At 44.4% G+C, this 24823-nt stretch overlaps 1 protein-coding gene across 2 annotated transcripts; it reads left to right on the top strand.

The window, feature by feature from the left end:
• The first annotated feature begins 522 nt into the window (after positions 1–522).
• Positions 523–24679, top strand: mllt1a (MLLT1 super elongation complex subunit a). Of its 2 annotated transcripts, none has more exons than XM_080770785.1 (12): positions 523–620; positions 7547–7727; positions 9737–9819; positions 12532–12675; positions 12822–12947; positions 13235–13873; positions 15722–15812; positions 16109–16220; positions 17583–17682; positions 18379–18447; positions 18896–18967; positions 19246–24679. In XM_080770785.1, the coding sequence occupies exons 1-12, from the start codon at positions 609–611 to the stop codon at positions 19372–19374; spliced, it is 1758 nt and encodes a 585-aa protein (XP_080626911.1). In that variant the 5' UTR covers positions 523–608; the 3' UTR covers positions 19375–24679. The 2 variants fall into 2 exon arrangements, with proteins under 2 accessions (XP_080626911.1, XP_080626910.1); XM_080770784.1 differs by having other exon boundaries at positions 18379–18456.
• The last annotated feature ends 144 nt before the right edge of the window (positions 24680–24823 follow it).

Below are 24823 nucleotides of genomic sequence, written 5' to 3'. Positions count from 1 at the left end.
TATGTTGATAGGCCTCATGTACCCTCACAGCCCCTATAGTCAAGGCTAAGGGCCCCTGGGCGGCCCATAATCGCCCAGGGGCGAGTTACTTGAGGCCAAATTTAACATTTTAGATTTTCTTTTAATATCGGTTATCGGTACCATGACTTTGATCAGTCTTCAGTCAATCTTTTAATACATGTTATTACATATATATATATATATATATATATATATATAATGGTTGGGAACCCCACACTGATTAATCAATTAGCAGGCATTACGTGCATTTTACAATTGAAAATGAGCTGTAGCCATTGGGAGAAGCTCTCTGCCACTCGAGAAAGCTATAAGAAAATGCTTCAATTGTATTTGCGGTTGAAGCGTTGCCCCGCCCCCTCCAGAGCTCTGGTTGGTGCTTTCCCAGCGGCTCAAACGTTCTCCCCGTGTGATTGGACGAGGAGGCTTTCTGTTTTGGTTGCATGCCAGCAGCCGTCTGGAAGGGGAGGGGTGCCGTCTGGCTTCCGGTTTGAGGCTGAAATTGACACACAATGAGGAGCAGGGACAGGGAAGACGGTCTCGAAACGCCGCTGTAAATAAATACCACAACCACTGAAGCCGGGAGGATCATGGAGAACCAGGTAAAGTGGGCTTCGCGTCGCTGTCTCCAGTTGCAAACTTTTACGGAAAACACAAGAAGGCTGCGGCTGGGACAGACAGGAATGAATGCTCTGTCCTGCTAGCATAGAGAGAAAAAAACGCTCCTGCTGTAATGAAGTCCTAGTTGGTTGGTTGGCTCCGCTAGCTGTACATACATCGGTATTTACCGCTAGGCTACACTGTACTGCTAGCCTCATTCAGCAGCGTTGCATAGCTCTACAACCCGAGGCAGCACAAAGGCTTCCTCAGCTGTGGCTGAATTCTGGCATGTTGTTGATGTTGAAAACCGTGCACATCATGTGCAGCACATGCACATCACAAATCAGCCCCATGCCTGATTTAAGGGGGGCTTTTGTCTTGCTAAGCTAAGCTAGCCACAGCCAGCCTGTCTACCTAGTACCAGGAGTGTATCGGCCCTTGGCTGGCTAGGCTAAAGCAGAAGCAGCTACATGGAAGGCGCCGGTGGAAAAGATTTGCCCTTTCCTAGGTTGTGGAGGGGAGGGCTGCTGGTTGTAGTTGTACTACGAGCGGCGTGCACGTTTACGGGTAAAAGCTGGGACTGGTGCTGTTAATTCACGAGCTTCCATAGAAGTTGTGCGAAATCATCTCATGATTTTAGATCAGAACACAATGAAGGTTGTGTATGGGGGGCATCCAGCATGGTGGAAACGCTCCCATAGTATTTGGCACAACGTGAGGCTTGCATCTTTGCTGTGATGAAGATGAGAGACAGGGTAAATCCTGTGTCTATTTAACTGAGTGTGCAAATGGACCCATGATCCGGGGGCTCATTTGACTTCATTTGTACGCTCAGATTTACAAAATAAGACAAGAATGTATCATTATACTGTGTCCAGGTAGTAGACACTGTTTGAAGTCTGTATTGCAGGTAGGTAGGCCACATGAAGCCATGTAAAGTGACCCAAGAGCTGGTCCCTCTAGCATGGGAGCATTGGAGGGAGCTGGTCCCTGACTCCCTGTCTGGTTTTTCTTCCTTTGAAGTCCCTGCTCTCTCAGCTCTGTGCGGTTAGTGGAATTCCACAATGACGTCACGACATGGAAGATCGGTCAAGATCAGCTCTTATACAATATATAATCTGTTGTTGCATGAGCAACATTAATATATAACTGTAATATTGAATGTGATCACTGGTCATTTTAGTTTGTTTGTTTGTTGTCTGATATTGAACGACTCAGAGTATCAACCACTCTGGGTAAGGAAAGTTGTATTAAATCTGTGAAATTTGTGAATGTTTCACCATTGTGTGTGTGTGCATGTGAGGACTTATTGAGTGGTCATGTAAATTTTCACACCCCCACCAAAAGAGCCCTCACATATGCATACATCCACATTCCTTACCAGAGGTGTTGTAAATAGGTAGGCTGGGTGTGACTGTGACCCACCTGTTTGTGATAGTCGGGGGCTTGAACAGATTCCAGTACAGGTGACTGCTCTATTGATATGTCCAAACTTGGTACGATTGTGTGTGTTATGACTCTGTGATGATCATTTAGCTGTTGTGTTTATACACTGTGGTGGTCGTTTGAAGAGACTGGTTACACTTTGTCTCCTTTCGTCTGTGTCCTCTTCAAAGGAAACATTGAGTAGATTTTTTGACTGGCAAAGATTAACTTGGTCATGAGAGCTTTTATTTACATGGCACGTGGGGGTGCATTGTTTTCATGCGAGCCGGCGTGTCTGCCAAAACGAGCATTTCCCTTCAGTGGGAAGTGTGTGTGTGTGTGTTTCTATCTCCCCTGCAGTGGCTTTGATAGAGTAGCTGGACAACATGATGTTGTCTGTTTTATCATGTCGGAAAACAATGACTGATAATCTGTTATCAGAACAGGGTGTCTTTTCCAACAAGACAAATTTTACATGCATGCTATTTACATTTTCTTATGCAATCCGCATTACACCTACAATGTGAATTTGTTTCTGTTCCTATTATTACGCCTCATGTCGCTTCATTTCTGAGGTTCCTCAAGAATTACTGTATAACTGATGGTTCATGCTTTTTTGTTTGCTCTGTTATATTATATAAGGGGGGGGGGGGGGAGGTTTTGATCGTCTGTGTTTTGCGCTTTTGTTGTCCTTATCATCACATCCCTTATTTGGGGCTGGCACTTTCAGAGGGGTCCTGCGGAGTCGGGTGGTGGGAGGGGCTCCGTGGCTGCTGACTGAGGGTGTGGTGGAGTCTGGAGTTAAAGGGCATTACTGCCACAGAATAGCCGGGCGGAACGCCAGGCAGGGGAGGTGTGAGAGTGAGAATGAGCAAGCTTGAGAGCGCCACACCAGCTCATCTCAATCCTTTCCCCTTCTAATCCCCCCACTCAGTCCCATCTCACGAGCAGCTCACTGAAGGGGCCAAATCCCCACATTCCTTCAGCCCTTGCCTGGACATAAAGTGCCCTTTCTGTCCCTTCTCACCCCCCTTCTCACTCCATCTCCTAGGCTTCTTCACTAGCTGTCCTGATCGCCACCACCAAAGCAGCAGTATGTCATTTAGTTGTCCCACTGCTGTCATTGTTCTTGACACTTGAGAAGTAGCCCCCTGTTTGAACAAACACTTTGAAATCTGCAATGTCTCCCAACAAACTTCCTAAGAGCATCACCTCTTTTGAATATATTAGCCACTGAAAAAAGCAAGTGATTTAGTTTGTTTATGGCTAAATCAGGAATCTAAGCGTTTTTTATTCATAACCAGGCTTGATTAGCTACTGATGTTATAAAGTAGGGTTGAGTCGGGTAGATGTCTATTCAAAAGTCTCACAATTTGCACATCCAAACCATGAACAAACTAGATAAAGTGCCCCTCGGGGCACGGGTCTCCACCAGCAGGGCTCGAAATAGCGACCATTTTGGTCGCAAATGCGCCTGAATTTTAACCTTTGCGACCTAAAAATATATTTGGGAGCACCAGTGCTACTACAAATAATTACTGTGGTGCGCCTGGCTACAGCGATCAATTCTCGAAAAACGGGCGCTCTGAGCCGCAGCCGCTCTATCCAACTCCACTGCAGACTCCTGTCTGCTAGCTGCACTAGCACTTGATGCTAACAAACCAACGTGTGTAGTTAACTACTCTTTGACACAACGGTACGGGACAACGTTGAGCGCTGCATCGCTCACATTCCAGAGCGCCTCGGCTCGCAACTTCACTATGTGTCAGAAAGTACATTATTTCAAGGCAGCGATTCAGAAAAGACCGGAGCGGTACGCTACGGACTCTGTGATTGTGAATGTAAAAGAGGAGGAGGCGGACCGGCGTGTGTGTGTGTGTGTGTGTGTGCGTGTGTGTGTGCGTGTGTGTGCGCTCGCGCGCTTGCAAGAGAGAGAGAGAGGGAATGAGAGAGAGGTAGGGAATGAGAGAGAGGGAGAGAGAATAGCAGACTTGTAAGTGTTTCTACCTGGTTTCTACATAGCAGCAGTATTGCTACTTTTACTTAAGTATAACATTAGAGTAATTTTCCAGCACTGAAGTGGTAGGCATAGTGAGTAGGCATAGCTATAAATACCATGTTTTACATAGAAATTATTTTATATTAGAAATTCTAATTATATGATCTAAATAGGCTATGAAGGTGAAAAACACAAAACAAAGAAAAAGAAAACGGGTGATGTGACTGGCTGGAATCAGTGTAGACTAGATCGAGGGTCCTCAACTGGAGATGTTTGATGCCTCGGCCTCTTTGAAGAGATGGATGGATGAGGGACAGAAAGTCTGGACACTACATTTTAAATTCTGGCATGTATTTTTATACTTTAGTCATTTTATGTTATTTGTAAACCACACGTTATATTATTGTTTTTATGAATGTAAAAAATCGATTACATATTAGTGCTCCTTAGATTTTGGTGGGTGCTCCTAATTTTTTTCTGGTGCTCCTTCATTTTGAAATTGGGAGCACCAGTGCTACCAAGTAAAAAAGTTAATTTCGAGCCCTGACCAGGGCAGGTCAGGTTGTGGTGTCCTTGTGGCACTGTAATAGGCCAATGTGAAAAGGTGGGATATATTCCTCAGCCTAGTAGGAACGTCTGTGAAAGATTTCACGTAAATTGCACGTTGCGTTCATGATTTGAGGCTTTTTGTTCAAATCGGGCCAATCCTGCAAATTTTGAAAGCCACTGTTAGCCAATCAGGATGGAATATGCAATATCGGACAGATCTGTCTTGATCACATGACTATAGAGATACTGTGTAACGATTTGCGGGATTTTTGGACAAAATATGGAGGAGTAATATAAAAAAATGTGTTTTACAAAAGTCGGCCTCCTGGTGGTTCTGGAAAATGTGGGGCAGAGGTTCATCGTTGGCATCCAGGGAGTGTGTGTGCAAAGGTTGGCAGGGATTGGGCCAATGGTGCCGGAGATTAGCTGGTAACGGACGGAAGGAAGGACGCGCACACACACAGACGGACGGAGTGCAAAACATACTCTCTCCCCATGCCTTTGGCCTGGTGGAGACAACTATCGATTTTCTTAGCAATTATTCTATCCATTACTTTTGAATCGTTAGTTAGTTTATTGACACGTATCCTTCCTTGCGACCAAAATGTGATGGTTTTCATAAAACGTGCCCTGCAGAGCACTAGTGGCGGGGGGAAAAACGCTAATTTCAGTGAACAATTGTTCATTGCAATGATTTGTTCATTAGAACTTAGTCAAGCTTCCGGTCCCAGCGGAGCGCATGTGCTACTTTTAGGCATGCAAGTGATGCAACTGTGTGCAGCCGGTCCCACTGACTGCACAGAAACACAGCACTGTGTGCAGCCGGTCCCACTGACTGCACAGAAACACAGCACTGTGTGCAGCCGGTCCCACTGACTGCACAGAAACACAGCACTGTGTGCAGCCGGTCCCACTGACTGCACAGAAACACAGCACTGTGTGCAGCCGGTCCCACTGACTGCACTGTGTGCAGCCGGTCCCACTGACTGCACAGAAACACAGCACTGTGTGCAGCCGGTCCCAATGACTGCACTGTGTGCAGCCGGTCCCACTGACTGCACAGAAACACAGCACTGAGTGCAGCCGGTCCCACTGACTGCACAGAAACACAGCACTGTTCTTAGTTAGTTTTTTATTAGTCAAGAATTATTTCCACAGATTCAATGTTTTATACAAAGCAGTCTCCTAAGTCATACACTCACATGACTGTGATTTCCTAGCATGTCTTGAAATTCAATAGTAGGGGACGGGGTAGAATACTATTTGCATCTTCTATTCAAACTAAAACGTGTTAATTGACCTGTATCTGTCCTTTGTCTAGGACCATGCTTATTTATTTATTTTGATACCCGATCTGTCTTTTGTCAAGGTCAGGAACAACAGTACTTTTTATTGTCTCCACCAGGCCGAAAGCATGGGGAGAGAGTATGTTTTGCACTCCGTCCGAGTGTGTGCGCGTGTCCGTCTGTTACCAGCTAATCTTCGGCACCGTTAAACCTGGTCGATGCCACATTTTGCACACACACTCCCTGGATTCAAATGATTTGCCCCAAAATTTCCAGAACGGCCTGTTATAGCGCCACTAGGAGGCCGACTATTTTTGGATATTACTCCTCCAGATTCTGTCCAAAAATCCCGCAACAGATCTGTCGGGGCACGGTGGCACAGTCGGTAGTGCTGTCGCCTGTGGGCGTGTCCTCTCCTCCGCGTCATCAGTGCTGTAACCCTATATAACATGCAGTAATCCTAGTCTCTAAACTGCCTCCCCCTAGCCAGCCGGGGCGCCTGATGGAGGGGAAAGGAACTGGTTGGAATAACGTGTTCCTTCCACGAGCTACGTCCAACCAGGGAAACTCCCCCCTGTCAGGTGTAAAGTAGCAACTTGGACACTCATGCATGAAAGAAGCATGAGTTCAAGTCCGTTGCTCTCCCCAGGTTGGCGGAGGGTGTGTAAAGCCCAGGATCACATTAGATAATTGACACAGGGGTGGAAAAATGGGTTATAAAATCGTGGGCTAAAAATATATATATACATTTATTTTATTATTATTTTATATTCCGTCCTAATTGGCTAACACTCCCTGTCCCTGAACGTAATGGTTTCAGGATATGAACGATTTTGTTTACGTTCACGTCAAAGACGGAAGCATTTTAGAATGATTCAATCATGAACGTCCTATCACTACAGAGCGCAGTTTACTGTTATTTAAACAATCATGATTTGATTTGATTTATTTATTTAGTACAGTTTAAAAATTGTATAAAATGAAAATAGAAAATAGAAAATGAAAGTGCTAGGAGGAGGCCTGGAGACCTGGAGCCCAAAGGGCTTCTACGAGACCTCAACCTGTGTACAACAAAACAAACAAACAAAACAGAAAAGATTTGAATTCAATACATGTTATTTACATATGACATGATTGCATAGTATAAAGAAAAGGTCTAGAACAAAACAAAACTGATTATCTAACATGATTATCGAAAATGGATTGTCAACCTAGATGGCATATATGCTTATATGTAAAAATTATACATAACAGGGAAAAGATGATGATTAGAATTAGAATAATTTAAGCGATCTGGATAATCAGAACATACTTCAATTTGTTCTTGTATAAATTAAGAGAAGACAGTTGCTGACCAGTGAGAGTATTTGTCGTTTAGTGTAGTGATGTGCCTCAACCAACATTGATGGCTATCGATGACATTGTCCATGAAGCCAATCTTATTATTAACCCCCCCCCCCCCCCCACACACACACACACACACACACTAGCACAAATATGGGAGAAAGTCTTAGCTGCTTAAAATCCCCAGCTTTAATTTGAGTCTCTCTAGTGTCTTAGTTTTCCCATCTCTCTTTCCATTTTACTTTCCTGATGCATCCCCCCCCCCCCCCATTTCCAACATATTCCACTAATTTGACCACTCTTGTTTTTCCCCAATTCCTGACAGTGCACAGTGCAGGTGAAGCTGGAGCTGGGTCACAGAGCCCTGCTGAGGAAGAAGGTGACCTCAGAGGGCTTCACCCATGACTGGATGGTGTTTGTTCGAGGCCCAGAGACCGGTGACATCCAGCACTTTGTGGAGAAGGTCGTCTTCAGGCTGCACGAGAGCTTCCCCAAGCCCAAGAGAGGTATTTAGTACAGGTCATGTTCTACCTGCCAAAAGGTCATGCCCACTTGCCCGAAAAGTAAATTGTTCATTATAAAAGTATGGGTCAAATTTGAATTTCCGTTCAATTTAACACTATTTTTTACTTTCTGGGTCTGTGATACCAATTTTTTTACCTCCTGTATAAATATGACTTATTTTTAAATGTAGCAACAGCGAAAACAGCACATTATAGGTAAACAGTGCTCTTATTTTACATTCCACTCTGGTGTTGTGTCTATAGATGGTTGCGTCCACTTTCAAACGATTACTTGCCTGGTCGGGCTACCTGAAAGCAAACTCCACCTGCCCAAATCTTTTATTTACCTGCCAGAGGCAGGTGGGCAACCCTTAGTGTCAACCAATGTTCCCCCTAACGTGCGCCCGTGCGCGCTCGCGCACATGGCCAAATGCTCTCGTGCACAACTGAAATATGTCTCGCACACCGACGCTGGTGTAAAAAAAAGTTCTCTTTAAAAGAAAAAGGTGTTCCCCCCGAGTATCATCTACATTACAGTAATAATACCTATCCCGAGTCGACATTTGCCCAGTGCCCACACTTTATTTCTATTTACTTCAGTTTTATTTAGATTACACAGACTCGTTGCTCTCCTCTCCTCCTGTGTGTACTGCGCCGTCTGCGCGGCGAGTGAGGAGGTGGAGACGTAACGGGTAACGAGCAGGCAGCACTGCAGTCAGTGCTCAGTGTTAATGAAACCCCAAGAACCAGATAAGATCGCGTTGCGCCTTGGACCCGTGCGTGCGTTGATGGGACATTTAGATTTAAAAGGCGAACGGATGGAAGTGTGTACAAAAGCACGGCTGTGCGCAACCAGGAGAGAGGGAATAACGTTAGCATCGCATTAGCTGGTTAGCTAACGTTGTTATCACTACAGCACAACTATAGTAAAGTAAATTTTTTACGTAAAGTTTTTACGTTTTCTCATGCCCCCCATGTAATGCACAATTGAGTAGGCTATTCATATACCAGTCGTTCTCAACCTGTGGGTCCCCACATGATTTGGGGGTGGGGGGGGGACCCCAGATGACAGTGAATAAGTGACAATTTAAGGACTTTTAAGACTTTTATAATACCTCAAAGGCTCTAAAAGAAAAAAAATACTGCATCAAAAGTAATCAGCAAACCATGCTATAAAAACTGGTCAAACTGGTGAAAATAGCCGATCTACAAGTTCACAACTACAAGCTTGTAGATCGGCTATTTTCACAATATTTATCTGTGGAACCATTCTGTTGCTTGTCTGGGTGGGGGATCCCCAGTTCAAATATGATTACTTTGGGGGGTCACAGCCTGAAAAGGTTGAGAACCACTGATATAGACTAACTGAATATTCTTAAAATTGCTAGCCTACCACCTTGATATAAAATAAAAATGTTGTAACTTGCGTAACATTATGTAACTATTCATTGATTCACTCGTATACCAAAATCTGGTAATTTGGAAAAAAGAAAAAGAAATCACACCTGTGTGAAGTGAGGGGCGCTCACTTCGCATTATCTAACGTTTGGATAGTTGGTGTCAAGGCGACGTATGTTTGCTCAGTAGTTGCTGATGTCTGCTCAGGAGGTTTGAGTGTTTGCTCAGACCGAAAAGAAATTAGAGGGAACATTGGTGTCAACCCCTGTATATCCTGGAGATCGTTCACACAGCTTTGATAAAAGGAGAACAAAGGTAGAATAACTGAACGTCATACTATCGAGAGGGATTCATCACAGATGCTAGTTGGCTCCTCCGAATCAGGGCAAGCCCTCCCCCCTGAAGGTCACAGACACCCAGACCCTGCCCCTAGCTGCATACTAGCTTTTTGTCTTATAGTTAAGTATATTAGATGGTGCCTAGTCCAGATATATTTTTTATCATCACCATTTAGTTTTTCATGTTGCAGAATAAAATCGGATTCCTACTAGACTCTTATGAGGATTAGGATACTGTACTATTATCATTCTTACCGTGTGTATTTGTCTCTACAGTATGCAAGGAGCCACCATACAAAGTGGAGGAGTGTGGCTACGCGGGCTTCCTCATGCCCATTGAGGTCTATTTCAAAAACAAGGTGAGAGAGACCGCCCCCCCAACATCCTAGTAGATGAATGTGTTGGTTCACGTCCGGCTCGTATTGTCACACTGTTCTCTTTTGTAAAATCATTGCTAGGGTGATACGATGCAAAGTGGTTAGGACACATACCACATGGGCGCAGTGCCCTGATCAGCGAATCTCCGGTTCAGTTCCCAGCCGACTGGACCGTTTACTGAATGTAATTCCCATACTTCCTCCTTTCCTTTCTCGCCACTATCGCTGTCAAAAACAAGAAAAAAGATGTGCCATATAGCAGAGTGGGGTACAACCAGGACACCAGGGCAGATCTGGAATCTGCTCTCTGGTACGAGGGCCAGCCTGTCCCTCAGGATATGAGCCTCTGTCACATGGTTCTTTCCCCCTAAGATCAAGTTCCCTCCTCTCATCACACTTTCCCTTGAAATCAGATCAAATAGCGTACCATCGTTCGCAGTCACCTTGCGACAAGCTGTTTACATGCCGCACTCGCAAGCTGTGGACAGTTGGCAAAAGGTTTTCTCTTCTAGGTTTAATTTGTCAGTTTGAGGTTTTTGACTGGGAATTGAGCTGCGGCAGGCCATGTGATAGAATGATTCTAGCATTCACTCGAGGTCGCCTATGAGCTGTTGTGTGACAGAGAGGAAATTGCCTGTGAGTTATTTTGAGCTAGAGTTTGCTTGACATCTTCATGGCAACTATGCAACAATAGGGTAATTATTCATTCAGACGGACAACAAAAAATCCCTAAAGTAATTGACTTGGTGTGACTTTGTTTCCGCATGTCAAGTTCATAGATGTCTATTTGAGCCAGGTTCCTCTGTTACTGACTTGGCTCATTAAATGAGCCAAGTCGGTAACTACTCTGAATGCTCACACATGTGTGAGTATGTGTTAGAATGTGTGTCTCCTTGCCTACAGTATATGTGGCATTTGACCTGCTTGTAAATGATACAGTTGCCTTTGTCCCATTGTCGCACTGTGTATAGTCTATTGGTCAGTCTGGCTAGATCCTACTATCAGACATGTAGGCCTAGCGACAAACTTCCCTTTTAACCTTCCAAAGGGTTTCCTGAACGCTCTGACACTGACCCTGTTTAAATTCTCCAATGTGAAGTGCTAGAGTATGTGATCTAATAATATGTTGAATAGTACCTACATGGCCTGCTAACACAGTTGTGCAGGGGATACAGACTTTGTACCATACTTTTTCTTCACTCTGTTGTGTGCGTTAAAATGTTCGGTAGTGCTTTGTCTACTTTGACTGATTAACTTGTGAAATTTTTCACAGTAGTAGGCTGCACCTAATGCTGCTGAGTGGTTTTAAAAAAATAATTTGTTACAGAAAATGATGCGATGTTAGACATCCATCAGCATTTCGTTTATAGTAGCTTGTTTTAGGATTTCTTTTCACATTAACAAGAAATAGATTCTGCATTTAAACTAAATCAAGGATTTGCAATCTTCCGTCATCATACCATTTCCAGTATCCAGTAGATTGCATACATAATGCAAAATCGCATTGTTCACACTTTCACAGGTGACACAGCAGGTATCTATTCTAGATAAGATTCTGGAGATAAACCCCCACATTTAGGAAGTCGTCTCTAGATTACTATAATTTCTCTCAGCCATTAACTGTCCTGTCCTTCCCTTGAAGGAAATATTCACCCTAAAGAGTTTTTTGGTGTGGCATAATATTTTAATATATTAAAATAAAATGAGGATGTATTTTCACCTGCATCATTTAATACTGCTAGTGCTAACAAGAGTTTTTGGGGGACAGGATGAAGTCGGGCACATTTTTCAGAATCCCCAAATCTACCAGGAGTCCTGGTGACCCAATGACAATATTTATTATGGAGTCTTTGATGAATGTCCTCATCAGCCACTGCTTCTTTAATTGTCCCCCGGCTAATTGTCCCCCTCTAAGGCTTATTATAGTCATGAATCCCTAACCACCATTCTTTTTGTTCGCTAATCCACTACCGTTTGTCTTTTAAAAAATGGAACCCTCAGGAATCGTCGTTGAGCAGAAACCTTTTATCTCCATATTTAAACCTTTTCTTTGTAATTAATGCCTACCGGTACTTTGCCACACTACTGTCACACAAGTAGCAACAAATATCCGATCTGCAAGCTTACAACAATGTTTGAATTTCTTTTGCATGAACATGCAAGTGGTTTAGTGTGTCTGTGGGTTTTACAAATGTTGAACCAATGAAGTGTTAACAAGAGCTTGTTGTTATTAAATAATAACTACATTGGATCCATTGGAACACAGTTCAGTTTTTCCATTTCCTGAAAAGTCATGTTTTTGGACATACAAGGTTTCCACCCAGACAGCGACAGAGTGCTAGCTGTGTATTTCTTATCAGTGTTCAGACTGACTCTAGGTATGCCTCTGTGTCTTATTGACTTCCGAGGTGATGGCTTGTTATCTTACTGTTAGCTAGCCGATATGGTGGTGCTGATAACATCTGTCCGGATGTTGCATAGGGTCGGGCTTGCCTTTTATCTTCTACTGTGAAATACATACTTGAGAGCTGCTTTTTTTCTACCTAGGATGGCAATGCAAGAAAAAGACAACAGATATTGCCTCAAGGCATATCTCTGAAGATGTGTTTGTACACATGTTTTACAAGGGTTATGTGGATTGTGGACAGAGTTCTGTTTTTTATTAAATAACGTTTCCCTTTTCTGTTCTTGCAGGAGGAGCCAAAGAAGGTGACCTTTAACTATGACCTGTTTCTGAATTTGGAAGGGAACCCACCTGTAAACCACCTACGCTGTGAGAAGCTCACCTTTAACAACCCCACCAAAGAGTTCAGAAAGAAGCTGGTTAAGGCTGGAGGGGTAAGGGCATCAGAAGCAACTTTTAAGTGTATGTAGTTTGCAACTGCATATAAACAAAGCAATGACTGTATGCAAACTGTACATCCAATTTTCTATCTGTTCTTGTATGATGAGACCAATGTTTTCTTTCTCTCCTCATAACACAGGTAATGGTGGTTCCAGAGGGGGCTGAAGCCATATCTAGACCCAGTCCAGACTACCCCATGCTCCCCACCATCCCCCTCTCCGCCTTCTCAGATCCCAAGAAGACCAAGACCTCCCATGTGTCAAAGGTTAGTTTTGCTCACAGACGCGCAATGGAAGCAGAGCCCACTGCTCCAAGCACGGAGTGGTGTGCAAAGTCTTTCAATTTTCCATGCTGTCCAATTCATTTTACCTGGATGTTGCCTTCAGCTTGTATCTCCAATGGATGATTACGATTTGAGTCACTCAAGTCATCCAGCTTCTGTGTTCTGTTTAAGTATGGAATGCATGCATTGTTGCCCCTGTACTAAGTGCTGTCAGAGAAGAGTGGATATGATGATAACGTTGGTGTTCCTGTGTCTGACTGTCTGTGTAGGAGCCCAGTAAAGAGAGCAGTGGTGGCAGCAGCAAAGGCCCCAAACCTCACAAGCTGACCAAGGAGCACCGTGAACGGCCACGTAAAGACTCTGAGAGCAAGGCCACGTCGAAAGGAGACAGTGACCGCGATGGCAAGAGCGGACGAGATCCTTCCTCCTCATCGTCCTCTTCCAAGAAGCCAGCAGAGATCAAAGTAAAAGAAGAGGGCAAGGTGCTGCCCAAGGCCGCTTTTAAGGAACCCAAACTCACCCTGAAAGAGGCCAAGATGGAGAGCATGTCGCCCAAAGGAGGGGGGGCAGGAGGGGGTGGTGGGGGAGGAGGAGGGGGAGGTCCTGTGGACGCCAAAGCCCCCGGGAAGCGGCCTTCCACGGTGGAGTCCCCCAAGCCCAGTGCCAAAAAGCAGAAGAAGGGCAGCTCTGAAGGGCCAAAGGGGGCTGCTGTTGGGGCCTTCACTGGAACCTCTCCCCGCGTCTCCTCCTCGTCCGCCGCTGGTCAGCCATACGGCGAGAAAAAGCCGCCCAAAGAGAAGGGCCGCTGGCCCAAAGGCAAGACGGACACGCAGGACCTGAAGGAACCCAAAAAACCTCCGGAGTCTGACGAGTCAAACTCTGAGGACGAAGCCTCCTCCAAGTCAGAGGTTGGTGGGCCTGCTTGGTTTTAGTGGACCTAGGATGGGTCCATGTGCACCCCCGGCCCGCCTTCATTATTTTCCCTAGTCTGGATTTTGGGCATCCATAGGACGTCTAAATTAAAGATTTTGATGATGCCAAGAAAACAAATCATCCAAATTGTGGTTTAATTTCAATGATTTATTACCCCTATGAGACGATGTGTCAGGAACGCCGACGAGAGGAGCCCTTGTTGGGAAGGGTGCTAAATACCTAATGAAGATAAACACAATTTTGTCAAGGGAAAACGGACAGTACCATTTTCCAAATGATCCCTTGACCTCTCACCTCAATACATGTAAATGGGTTACATCTTCTCCCCTACCTATTCTCATGCGGTCTTGGGCAATAGCCATGCAGTTTGTTTGCACGCAGTACAAATATGTGATTTCCTCCTATTGTAGAAATGGTGTATTTGACCCTTTCTGCAGACTGGGCGTTCTTAACCCATTTTGAGCGGGAACCCGTTTTGGTGGTTACATACTAAATGTTATAATTTAGCTATTGAAAAATAGCAGGTCTGCTATTTTTGAAAAATCGTTAAAATGTGCCTCAAATCTTACAGAAAATTGTCATGATTTAGAAAACTTTTATTTATTTCGAGGTCAGGCCTGAATGGGTTAAACATTAAATGAATTGCATAAATTGGGTATGATTGGAAGTCATTATACTTTTTGAACTCTGTTGCAATATTATATTGTCCTGGTCATTGCGCCACCCCTGCTGATCTTGTGAGAATTGTAGACTAGCACAAGCGTTCTACGATACAAGTACAAGTCAGTTGGTCTGTTGATAGCACAGTACTATTGTTGCTATTAATTGTCATGTCAGTGGCTGAGCCTGGACTACACTACACTACACACACTATACCATAGTACAGCATAAATATGCAGTATAGTGGTCTCATAAAGCTATAGATACAGTACAGCCGTCTATATATAACGCCCGGGAATCTAACCTGTCTCCCCCGCGTGGAAAGCCAACATCTCAACCACTAGCTTAAAGGGGAATTCCCTCATGGCCAGGGGAGATATTAGGTGTTTGGTCATCAAAAATAGATTAATATATTTATTCATTAGACCAGTCATCTCCCAATAGTGGGGGACATTTTGACCCAAATGACCCCCCCTGCCCTGAGGTCAGCTGACCAGTTGCTGCTGGTTGTGCCAATACATTACAGTGGTCTCATACAGCTATAGATACAGAACGGTTTTTACAATAGTCGGAAATTACGCATTTGTATTGCAAACTGCATGACATTAGCAGAAATTGGCTGTACAGGGGAGGCTTGTAGGTAGTGGTACCCATGTAACCCATTTCTACTCACAGTGAGGTGATGGGTGAAGGGATCATTTGGAAAATTGTCTGTTTTTACCATGTACCATGTATAGAACCTGATCATTAGATATTTAGCCCCCTTAGGTAGCATGACATGATTGGTCCTTTTGGAAACCTCAAAAGTTGAGTGTCTGAAAGACAGTTTTGCTGGCGTTCCTGATGGAAATCCTGCATGTCTCATAGTGGTAATAAAACACTGGAGGGGAAAAACAATATTTTGGACCAATTGTTTTTTATTTCTGTGGATCATCATAAAAAAAATCTCTTAAGTAATTATTTAGGTTGTGTGCAGGATCATCAAAGACTGCACCAAAAACTATTGTGGTCAGGTGTCATTTGTTGACTTTTAATATACAATGTGATCAATGTCTCTGTTTACATTTCATGCCTATTTTAAGGACTTGTGAGATTTGAAACTTTACTGACCAACTACTTTATCCATTTCGCGCTCTTTCTCTCTCTCCCCTGTCTGTCCACAGCAGTCTGCCCCTTCCAGTCCCTCCAACTCCAGCTCCAGCTCTGACTCCAGTTCAGACTCAGACTTTGAACCAGGACAGAAACAAGGCCAAGGTAGCATAGCGATCTGCGCTGTTTACTGTTTGTAGAAATAAGCCCACAAGCCATTTTTACTTAGATTTAACATCATGACTCATGAGGGGTGTCCGGGTGGAGTGGAGTAAAGTACCTGCCCACGCTGGAGACTAGAATTCGATTTCTACACGGTGCCTCCAGCTTGGTTGGGCACTCCACTGAACACAATTTGACTGAACCATAGAAGAAAAAGGCGAGAAATCTCGTCCATGGCATCCAAAGAGTTTAGGTCTGAGATGTGCTTCATTTGAATGACCCCTCTGCACTCCTCCTAGGCCCCCTTCGCTCCATGGTGGAGGAGATCCAGTCAGAGGAGTCCGATGACGATGACAGCAGCTCGGAAGAGGGGACCCCCGTCAAAACCAACCCTCCCAACCGTGACTCTCGGTTAGTCACACATACACACACTCTTTTCTGTAATGTCCCACTTCCACATTAAAGAGCCATACTGGTGGTCTGGTAACGATATAGTTGACAATACTGCCAACCATATTCCAAAGCATTCCATGGTTTGATAGATTTTCAAAGAAGCCGTTGGATTCAGTTCATGGTTAATTTGGTAAATTAAGTGTCCGGGTCAGTAGCATGCTCGCCTTTGAATGGCGTGATTCTGTGTTCGATCTTACACACTACAGCTTGGGTAACTGTGCTTTAAGTGCTGGGCGTTTATGTGGCGTTTCACCTCAGCAATCCATCTCCCATGTGTCTAGTCTGTGCATTGTGAAGTCAGGTCCGTCTTATTTATAAAGCACATTGAATTGAGAATTGCTGTATAGTATGTGAATAACTATAATAAATGTAGAATAACACAAAGAACAGAAGACATGACATGGAGAGCAGTTTAGAGGCCATGTTTCAATGTGTTAAATAAAAAGTTCAATACATTTCAACTCTTGATGCAGGCGGGCATTTGATTTGAGACCTACCTGAACGTTTGCCTCTCATTGAAAATGAATCCAAGGTGCGTCAGTTGCTTCTTGTGTAAAAAAAGCCCCAAAGAATGATTTTGGCTAACTGCTCTAGTTGGAAAAAGCTTCCCTTTACAACAGAGTTGATCTGCTTGTCTAACAACACAACACCAAGGTTTTGTGGTTCAGTGAAAGAAGATAATGATCCAAGGGAAGTACATGTATCATTAGTTTTGTCTGGAGAGCAGAATAGAACAATCTGTTTTATTTTCATTTAGCATGAGAAAGGAATTCATGTCGTCAACACAGTCACAGATAGTAGATAGTCTGTTGCTCAAGTGATGCCAACAATAAGCTAATCCAGCCTACTTACTTGAATGCATTTTAAAGTTTAGATTCACTAATATAATTCTAAATCACATGACTTCAACAGATTTGGTAATGTTTTAATTACTTTTGAGAAAGTGTCATGCATAAACAGCAAATTGGTATGATATTTGGCCAACTGAATAGACAATGATTTCTTGACACTGGCATAGACCTTTTCTTTTAAAGTATTTTATATAAATATGTTTGCCACATAATTGAGCATTCATTAGCAAATGAAAGCACAAAAAGGACCCAAAAGCCCAGATTGACAACTAGCACAGCCTCCGTCTATGATACACATAATCACCCATATCCTTAGTTGCACATCACATCTTATGACAAATTGCTATTTTAGATTTAGCAACATTAGCTTGCAAATTAGTATAAATCAGGCATTACTCCAAAACCAATGCAAAGCTTTTTGATAGTATGTGCTGTGATTGACGTGTCTCCCTGCCCCGTCTCATTTCAGGCTCAGCCTGGACAGCGAGAGTGACAGCAGTGACGGATCGCACCGCCCCAGTCGAGACCCTGCCCCGCCTCCAACGAAGCACAGCTCCTCCAATAACAAGGTGCGGCGGGACAACTTGCCACTTGAGCTTCATTGTTTCACACTGACTTGTATTGGGATTTCCCAGAAAGCATCCTGGTGCCAAGATGACCTGCGTGTCATTGTGAATCAATGAAAAAACAAAGCCTCTGTGCTCCGATGTTATTTGCAAAGTGCAGCCCAGAAATGTTGACTCTTAAATGTATGGAAGAATACCGGTAATCTTTCAATAGCTCACCTAGGAAAAAAAACAAACATCTTTTATCCAAATAACAGTGCTTTTATCAGGAGGAGAAAGTATTTGATGTCAAAACTAAGCAGCCAAAGCCATTCAAACAGCCAGGCAGACAAAGAACCCTAGACTCTCTGAGGACTGTAGTGTACCGGCCTTCCGCTTCCATGTCGGCCATCTTAATTGTTAGCTGTGTCCCACTATCTTTGTCCTTTGTCCAGCTCTCTATTGACCGTTGACAGTGACATGTCTATAGACAATGGCTGTCTGAGTCTGATCCAAATCTGTGAAAAGTGACACTTTTAGATGTCCTCCTCCTCAAGCTTACTTTGTAGTTTGCCGCATGACTGTGTCGCTCCTATTTTTGGCAAGTCAAATCACCAAAAATAGAGAGCGAGGCGAAAAGGTATAAATTAAGCATTAGTCTCAGTGTGTCCTCTATCTTTGTCCCGTCTCTCTTTCTCTGATCTCTCCATCTATGTGCAGGTGTCCGGCAGAAAGAGTCCAGATCCCTCGTTCCGTTCAGAGAAGGTGTTGAAGAAGGGATACGACAAGGTAGGAAGGGTAAATCAAACTTCTTTTTTATATATTTGCACTACACTCACTCTCACACTCATGCTCGTTAATGTTCAATGACAGCTTGATAATGTTATGACAACCTGGTTTTCAGCACATAAATTAATTCAAGATGAAGGAATGGTCAGAGAAATTAACCAGATGTCTGATTATGTTTTACCTACGGCCTATTAACAAAAATGACATCAATTTAAGGAAGATTACTTTGTAACACTAGTCCCTCGAGGCTGACTATTGGCTCACACAATTTACAAATGTTTCTGCTACATCTGGATATGGAGCTGATGAGCTTTCTCCGAACGCCTCTTTTGTGCTGAATGCTCAGCTTAAACGATACAGATCCCCCAGCAGAACCAGAGCCTTAATACAGAACTGATCTTCTCTTCTCTCTCTCTGCCTGTGTTCCACTTCTCCTGCCTCTCTGCAGGCCTACACAGAAGAGCTGGTAGACCTTCATCGTAGACTGATGGCTTTGAGAGAGCGAAATGTCTTACAGCAGGTATATGTCTTGACTTTTTTAATGAAGACATTGTTTTCAGTTTATGATGCCACACCATTTTCCGTTGTGAATCATCATGAATTATTAGTCTTTCAAATTGCGGTAAATATCCTTGATTGGAATTACACAACCACGTTGTAGTAATTAGTAGTTGTAGTAGTTTTATTTTTTTCGTTTTTATATATAAATATAAATAAAATGTTCTTTCAGTGAAGGACACTGCTTCACAGCACTACTACAGGAGGGTTCTTTAGCTTTCCTCTGCTGTCTCGTCACAGATCGTCAACCTGATAGAGGAGACGGGCCACTTTAACGTGACCAACACCACCTTCGACTTCGACCTCTTCTCACTGGACGAGTCCACCGTCCGCAAATTACAGAGCTACCTGGAGGCTACCGCCACGTGACAGGAAGAGGCGGGGGTCGGCGCGGCAGTGGAGGGAGACCGTGGTCGTGCCTCCTCAAAGAGGGGGCGGGGCCACACCTGTCACGGCTGTATCACAGACCCGAAAGAACCATAGAACAACTACTATATACACACACTCACACACAGACACAAGCACACATTAAGAAACATACACACCATCAACTGGCACTGGAGAGAGAGGTGGGCGGGGGTCTGTGGGTACCCACAGCAGGGTGGGGAGGAGAGTGTGGGTGTGTGTGAGAGAGAGGAGGCGTGCTGCTGTCTCTTTTAAAACTTGGACAGGAGGACATTACCGCTAGCTAGACTGTGACTGTCGGCGCTTCAGGATTTTCACTACATGTCTCTCAGAGTGTCATGCCCACGTGCAGAACTGTGGAATGCCCCCCCTACCCCCTCCAATTCTCCTCCTTCACCCTCCCGCACTCTTAGTGCCCTGATGTTCGCCAACCCAACACTTCCTTTCCTCTTCCGCCCCGCCCGCCCCTTCCCACACTCTTAGTCCTTACTCGGCAGAACACTCCAAACCCCCCGCCGCCACCCTCCCTCTCTGTTCTCTGCTGGAGCTCATTTCTCTGCCAGCATATCCCAGAGTCGTCTCTTTTTTTGTGTTTTGTTTCTTGAGCCCGGGGCTCAAAACGAGATGTCTTTGTGGTTAGTGACTTTTTCCACTCTTCCTGAAGCCCGAGCACAAATGGCAGTCTGTAACCCCCCCCCCCCCCCACACACACACTAACAGTGATGCAAATAGCCTGCATCCTGCATCCTTAGACTCACTAAATTGAGAAAGGATGCAATCATGTCACCCTCCGGGGGTCCTGGGGTGCAATACTGTACTCCAACGTCGTTGAAGTAGGACTCATAAAATGTCCCTGGGACCCATCTATTAGACCACCCCTGGGTCCCGGGACCCATTACATTGAAAACTTATTTACTTCACTGCTAGTACACACTCTCACCATCCACCCACGTATAAAATCATGCTCCCTGTTCCTACCGTGTACTGTACATTCTACTGTACACGTGAAGCCACTGATGTCTGTCAGTGGGTTTTTTGGGGGAATGAGATTTCTCTCTGTGTGACCACAAGTTCCGTCCCCCCCCCCCCCCCCCCCCCCCCCCTTTCCTCACACTGAAAGCTGAGCCTCGACCTCGCCCTCTGCTCTATTGAAACCTTCCCTGCACCCTCACTCTCTCCCGTTCCTCCTCCCCCTCTCCCTTATTCCCACACCGGCGTGCATGAAAGGGCTCAACTGCTGGTTGGGGGGGGGTGGGGGGCACATTGCGGTGAAGGATCACTCCTGTATTGCCTTGAAGTGGGGGTGGGAGGGGGGGCATTTTAGGAAGGGAAAAAAATATCATAAAAAGCCGTGAAAAAGTAGCCATACTTTACATCTCAGTACATCTCCCAGACATCTCAGAAGTTTAAGGAAATCTTTAGGGGCCACAGTGTTTGCGTTTTTCCTTCTTCCTACATTTTATTTTTCTACAAATGCATTTTGGTGTAATTTCCAGAGATATGAATGTATATGCTTTTAATTTCTCTAGGGCTAGCAACAAACCCTCTATTTAGTGCCTTTCTGCAACTCGCAGTGTGAGAGGGGAGGGGAGGGGGTGACTAGCTCTGTTGTCAGTAAGCCTAGTGCCGGCTACAGAGGGGATCCCCCACCTCCACCTCCCCCTCCTCCTTTGGAACAAGTGTTAAAGGGGATGCCTGAACATCTTGTTCTGTCTTATGGCTCCTGACATGAGTTTCTCCTCCCTCCCCAGTGACTTTGTCGGCTGCTGTCTTTTTTCCCCTTTTCTCAGTACCTTTTTTTTTTTCTGTTGACAAATACACGAACAAGAAGCTCCAGATACTGTGTTCGTGGTGTTGTAAGAGACACCGTCAAAAGCATTGGATGACTGCCTTGTTGATGCTCATGTTGACTAGCTCTAGTTACAGTTTGTGTGTGTCTTGTATTTGTCCGTTTTGCTCTCGGTTGTTGGCGGAGAAGGGACTGGGCTACCATGTCCGGGCTCACTTGTCAAGCTTGTGAAACCAGTCAAAACCATTTAAAGCTGCATTGTAAGATACATGGCCCCTACTGATAAACAAGGGGAAGTATGATAAGCCACTCCATTTCACAACAAGCAACTGAAACAAAGCCGTAAGTCAAAAGAAGTGCTTTTACTTGAGCTGGATTTCTCCCCCCGCCCCATTTGCTAGTTATTCCAATATCCCCATGCTGACTGCTGACCCCCACTGATTTGTCTTGTGGAGGGTGTAGACCAGGGGTTCTCAAACCTTTTTACCACAACCCCATTTTATGGGGGAACTTTTGGACGACCCCACACTTTATTTATAGTGCAATTTTAAAGTGGAAAAAATAATATTTTAATATAAAGGCAAAAAGAATGCATAAATTGCTGGTGTTTTATATATGAATAGTTATTAGAAAATGAAATTACATCATTGTTTCCTGCTGATTTGTATCAACATTGTAGTGTTGCCCAAAATACTCTTGCTGCAGCCGAGTCGGCTAAGCTGGAGAATGCTACAATATCAGTGTTTCGGTACACATTTGTAAACTGAAGCATATTTAGCCACCTCCCTGCTCGGTAATGTTACATTGCGACCGTAAATTGAATGGTTTGACTCCAAAGTAATTTTTTTGGTCACCAATGCGCATCTGCACGACCACAATCGCACTTTGGGTCAAGACCCATAGTTTGAGAACACCTGGTGTAGACGACCATGTCGCCTCCAAATGCCCGATACACGTGTCGTTGCCATTTGCCGTTGCCACTAGTGAGGCGTTTCACCCAGAGCATGTAACCAAGCCCACAGAATGGCTGGGCAATGTTGAAGCCACTGACGGTAGTGGTCAAAACTGGATCTGCAGGCTGGTGACATACATGCACGAGCAAGATACCGCACCCGTAGAGGTACCGCGAGGGAGCCAACCAATCATAGCAACACCCGCTGGTCCCAGTTTCAATTCATGAATTAATTTGACGTAGGACCGTAAAACGTGACGTAAAGGTACCGCGAGCCAACCAATCCTTCAAAGCGCCACTGAGCAACTTCCATTGAAAGCGGGGTTGTCCTATATTCTAACTCTATGGATTTAATGCATGAGAAGGAACAGTCTATCCTTTTCAGTTCTGCTCCCTGCTGAACAGGCAACCCGGCCAACCTGTAGGAGTTGTTGATGCAGCTACAGATCTCTCTCCCTATCCGCCGACATGGCCTGTTGTGTTCGTTGGAGCACGCGGCCAAGCCAGATGCACCGTGGATTGGGCTGGATTTAGACAATTAGCTTAATTTGTTTTTAAAGAACGGGCAAAGTGAACAACAGACTGATGGCATGTGCACATATTTGTTATGTCTCAATGAACCCGTATATTTCTTACTATCCAAAATATCACAATGCAGCTTTAAAGTTTGACTTTGAATGAATTTAACGTATCAAGCTACCAGAAATGTCGATAATCAACAATGGAACTATGTATGGCAAATTCAATTAACCAAGCACTGTTTTATTCCCACATCAAATATTTGTATGTAAAGCTGTAGTTTATGTGGCCCCTATAGCTCTCACACGCAACACACACCAACCCACTGTGGTTCAAGCTCCGATGAGCGACTTCCACCCTGCCTCTCGCCCCTCCTCTCTGTTGTCTTCATACATACCGACAGTGTATTTATTCTGATTCTATGAAAGCTTTAATACTTAACTGTTTTTTCGCCAGCCAGCCTGGCTCTGCGAAGTACACACCCCCAGCCCTTACTGTAGCGCCTGATTTATACTTGTTGCGCACCGTGTTGCACACCCGACTAGCTCAATGCATCACATCGTGACTCGTGTTGAGCTTGTAGATCTGCGGGTGTTCCATGATCGACACTGGCAAGCAACTAAGAATAAACCAGGCGTAAAGTCTTCTGTGAGCAAAAGCACACAGCGTCAAGGACCTGGAGTGTGTTCATGTTTTTAATTTTTTTCAATAACTGAGCGCAAAACAAACTGAACCCCACCGCCTTACGTGCCCTGCAGCATCCACTCGACCGGCCCCTCCCCCACCTCCCTCTAGGTGTGCCTATGTCAACATAACTCCCTGGCAGTCATCACTGAGAATGAACTTTGCAACCGTGTGATTGTACAATGAGGTTTGTGTGTGTGTGTTTTTGCGAGTATGTCAGCGATAGAAGGGAGGAAGAGAGAGAGAGCGAATGTTCCTGGCCTCTCCTCTGTGCATGGATGTGTGAACTTTTAACCTTCCAAGTCCTAGTTCATGAACTGTGACCTTTGACCAGGCACTCACTCTGTCCTTTGTGTGGTGGAGTGGGGTCACATGGGGTATGACGTCGAGCGGTAGCTCCAACCTGGATAGATGCCCCACTCGTCTTGCCCACAGTCAACGTTTTATTTATGGACCTCTGCACTTTTGGCTGTGGTGACTTCAGTACTTATGTAAACTGTATTTTTAAGGATTTTTATACAATATTTACATGCAATACAATATAATTGATTTTTCTTTTGTTCTTTGCCAACCATTTAAAAAAATGAAAATTATTTAATTGTCTTTGTATTTTTGGCATGTACTGTACTTATTATTCACAACATGCCCATAAAATCATCTTTAGGCCTACAATTATGTTCTGGGGTGTTCCCTGAATGGTTTTTATTGGTGGTCTTTGATTGATGGTCCTGATGACAGTCAGTCAGACATAAGTACGGCTAATTTATACTTAGTTGCTCAAATCAGTGGGTTTTGTCGTTCAACTAAAATAACGTTTCAGTTGCAAATCAGTTTTCGTTGAGTGACATGGTTGCAGCAAAAATTAGGTTTAAGGAACAGGTGTTGGGATAAGCTAACCATGTCGATCATCTGGTTTTAACCGGTGAACTGTTAGATTTTAAAAATTTAAGTATTTTTCTGTGTACTGTATGTCAGGTCAGATTTCTTTCTTTACTCTAAGTATTCATGTACTCTGGTTACGCAGCCCTGACACAAAACGATCAACTTCTTTCACTCAATTTTTTTTTCTTTCATTCAGTTCTGATGGTCCCTTGAACCTGAAGGAAAACGTTAACACCCCATAGGAGACAGTAGGGCTGTAGGGGATGGAGACTATATATTATACATAGGAGACAGTAGGGCTGTAGGGGATGGAGACTATATATTATACTAGTGTGTATAATAAACCAGGTAGAATGTCTACTGTGTGGATTTTAAAGAGGTTGAGGACATGCAGAAAGAAGCAGCAAATGGTTCATAGCCAATAAGTGTTTCTTCTCCAGATGCTGTGAGGAATGTGTGTGTGTGTGTGTGTGGGGGGGGGGGGGGGGGGATATGTGTGGGTGGGGTTGGGGGGCGATTGGGGTTGTTTCCTGTGTCAGTGGTCGTCATAATGTGTCTGTGACGGGACAGGGTTGCCTGTATTTATC

The sequence above is a fragment of the Protomyctophum bolini genome, assembly GCF_963924005.1.
Source record: "Protomyctophum bolini genome assembly, chromosome: 8".
Taxonomy (NCBI): Eukaryota; Metazoa; Chordata; class Actinopteri; order Myctophiformes; family Myctophidae; genus Protomyctophum; species Protomyctophum bolini.
The sequence above is the reverse complement of the archived record's forward strand: the minus strand, read 5'-3'. Positions and strand labels throughout refer to the sequence as shown.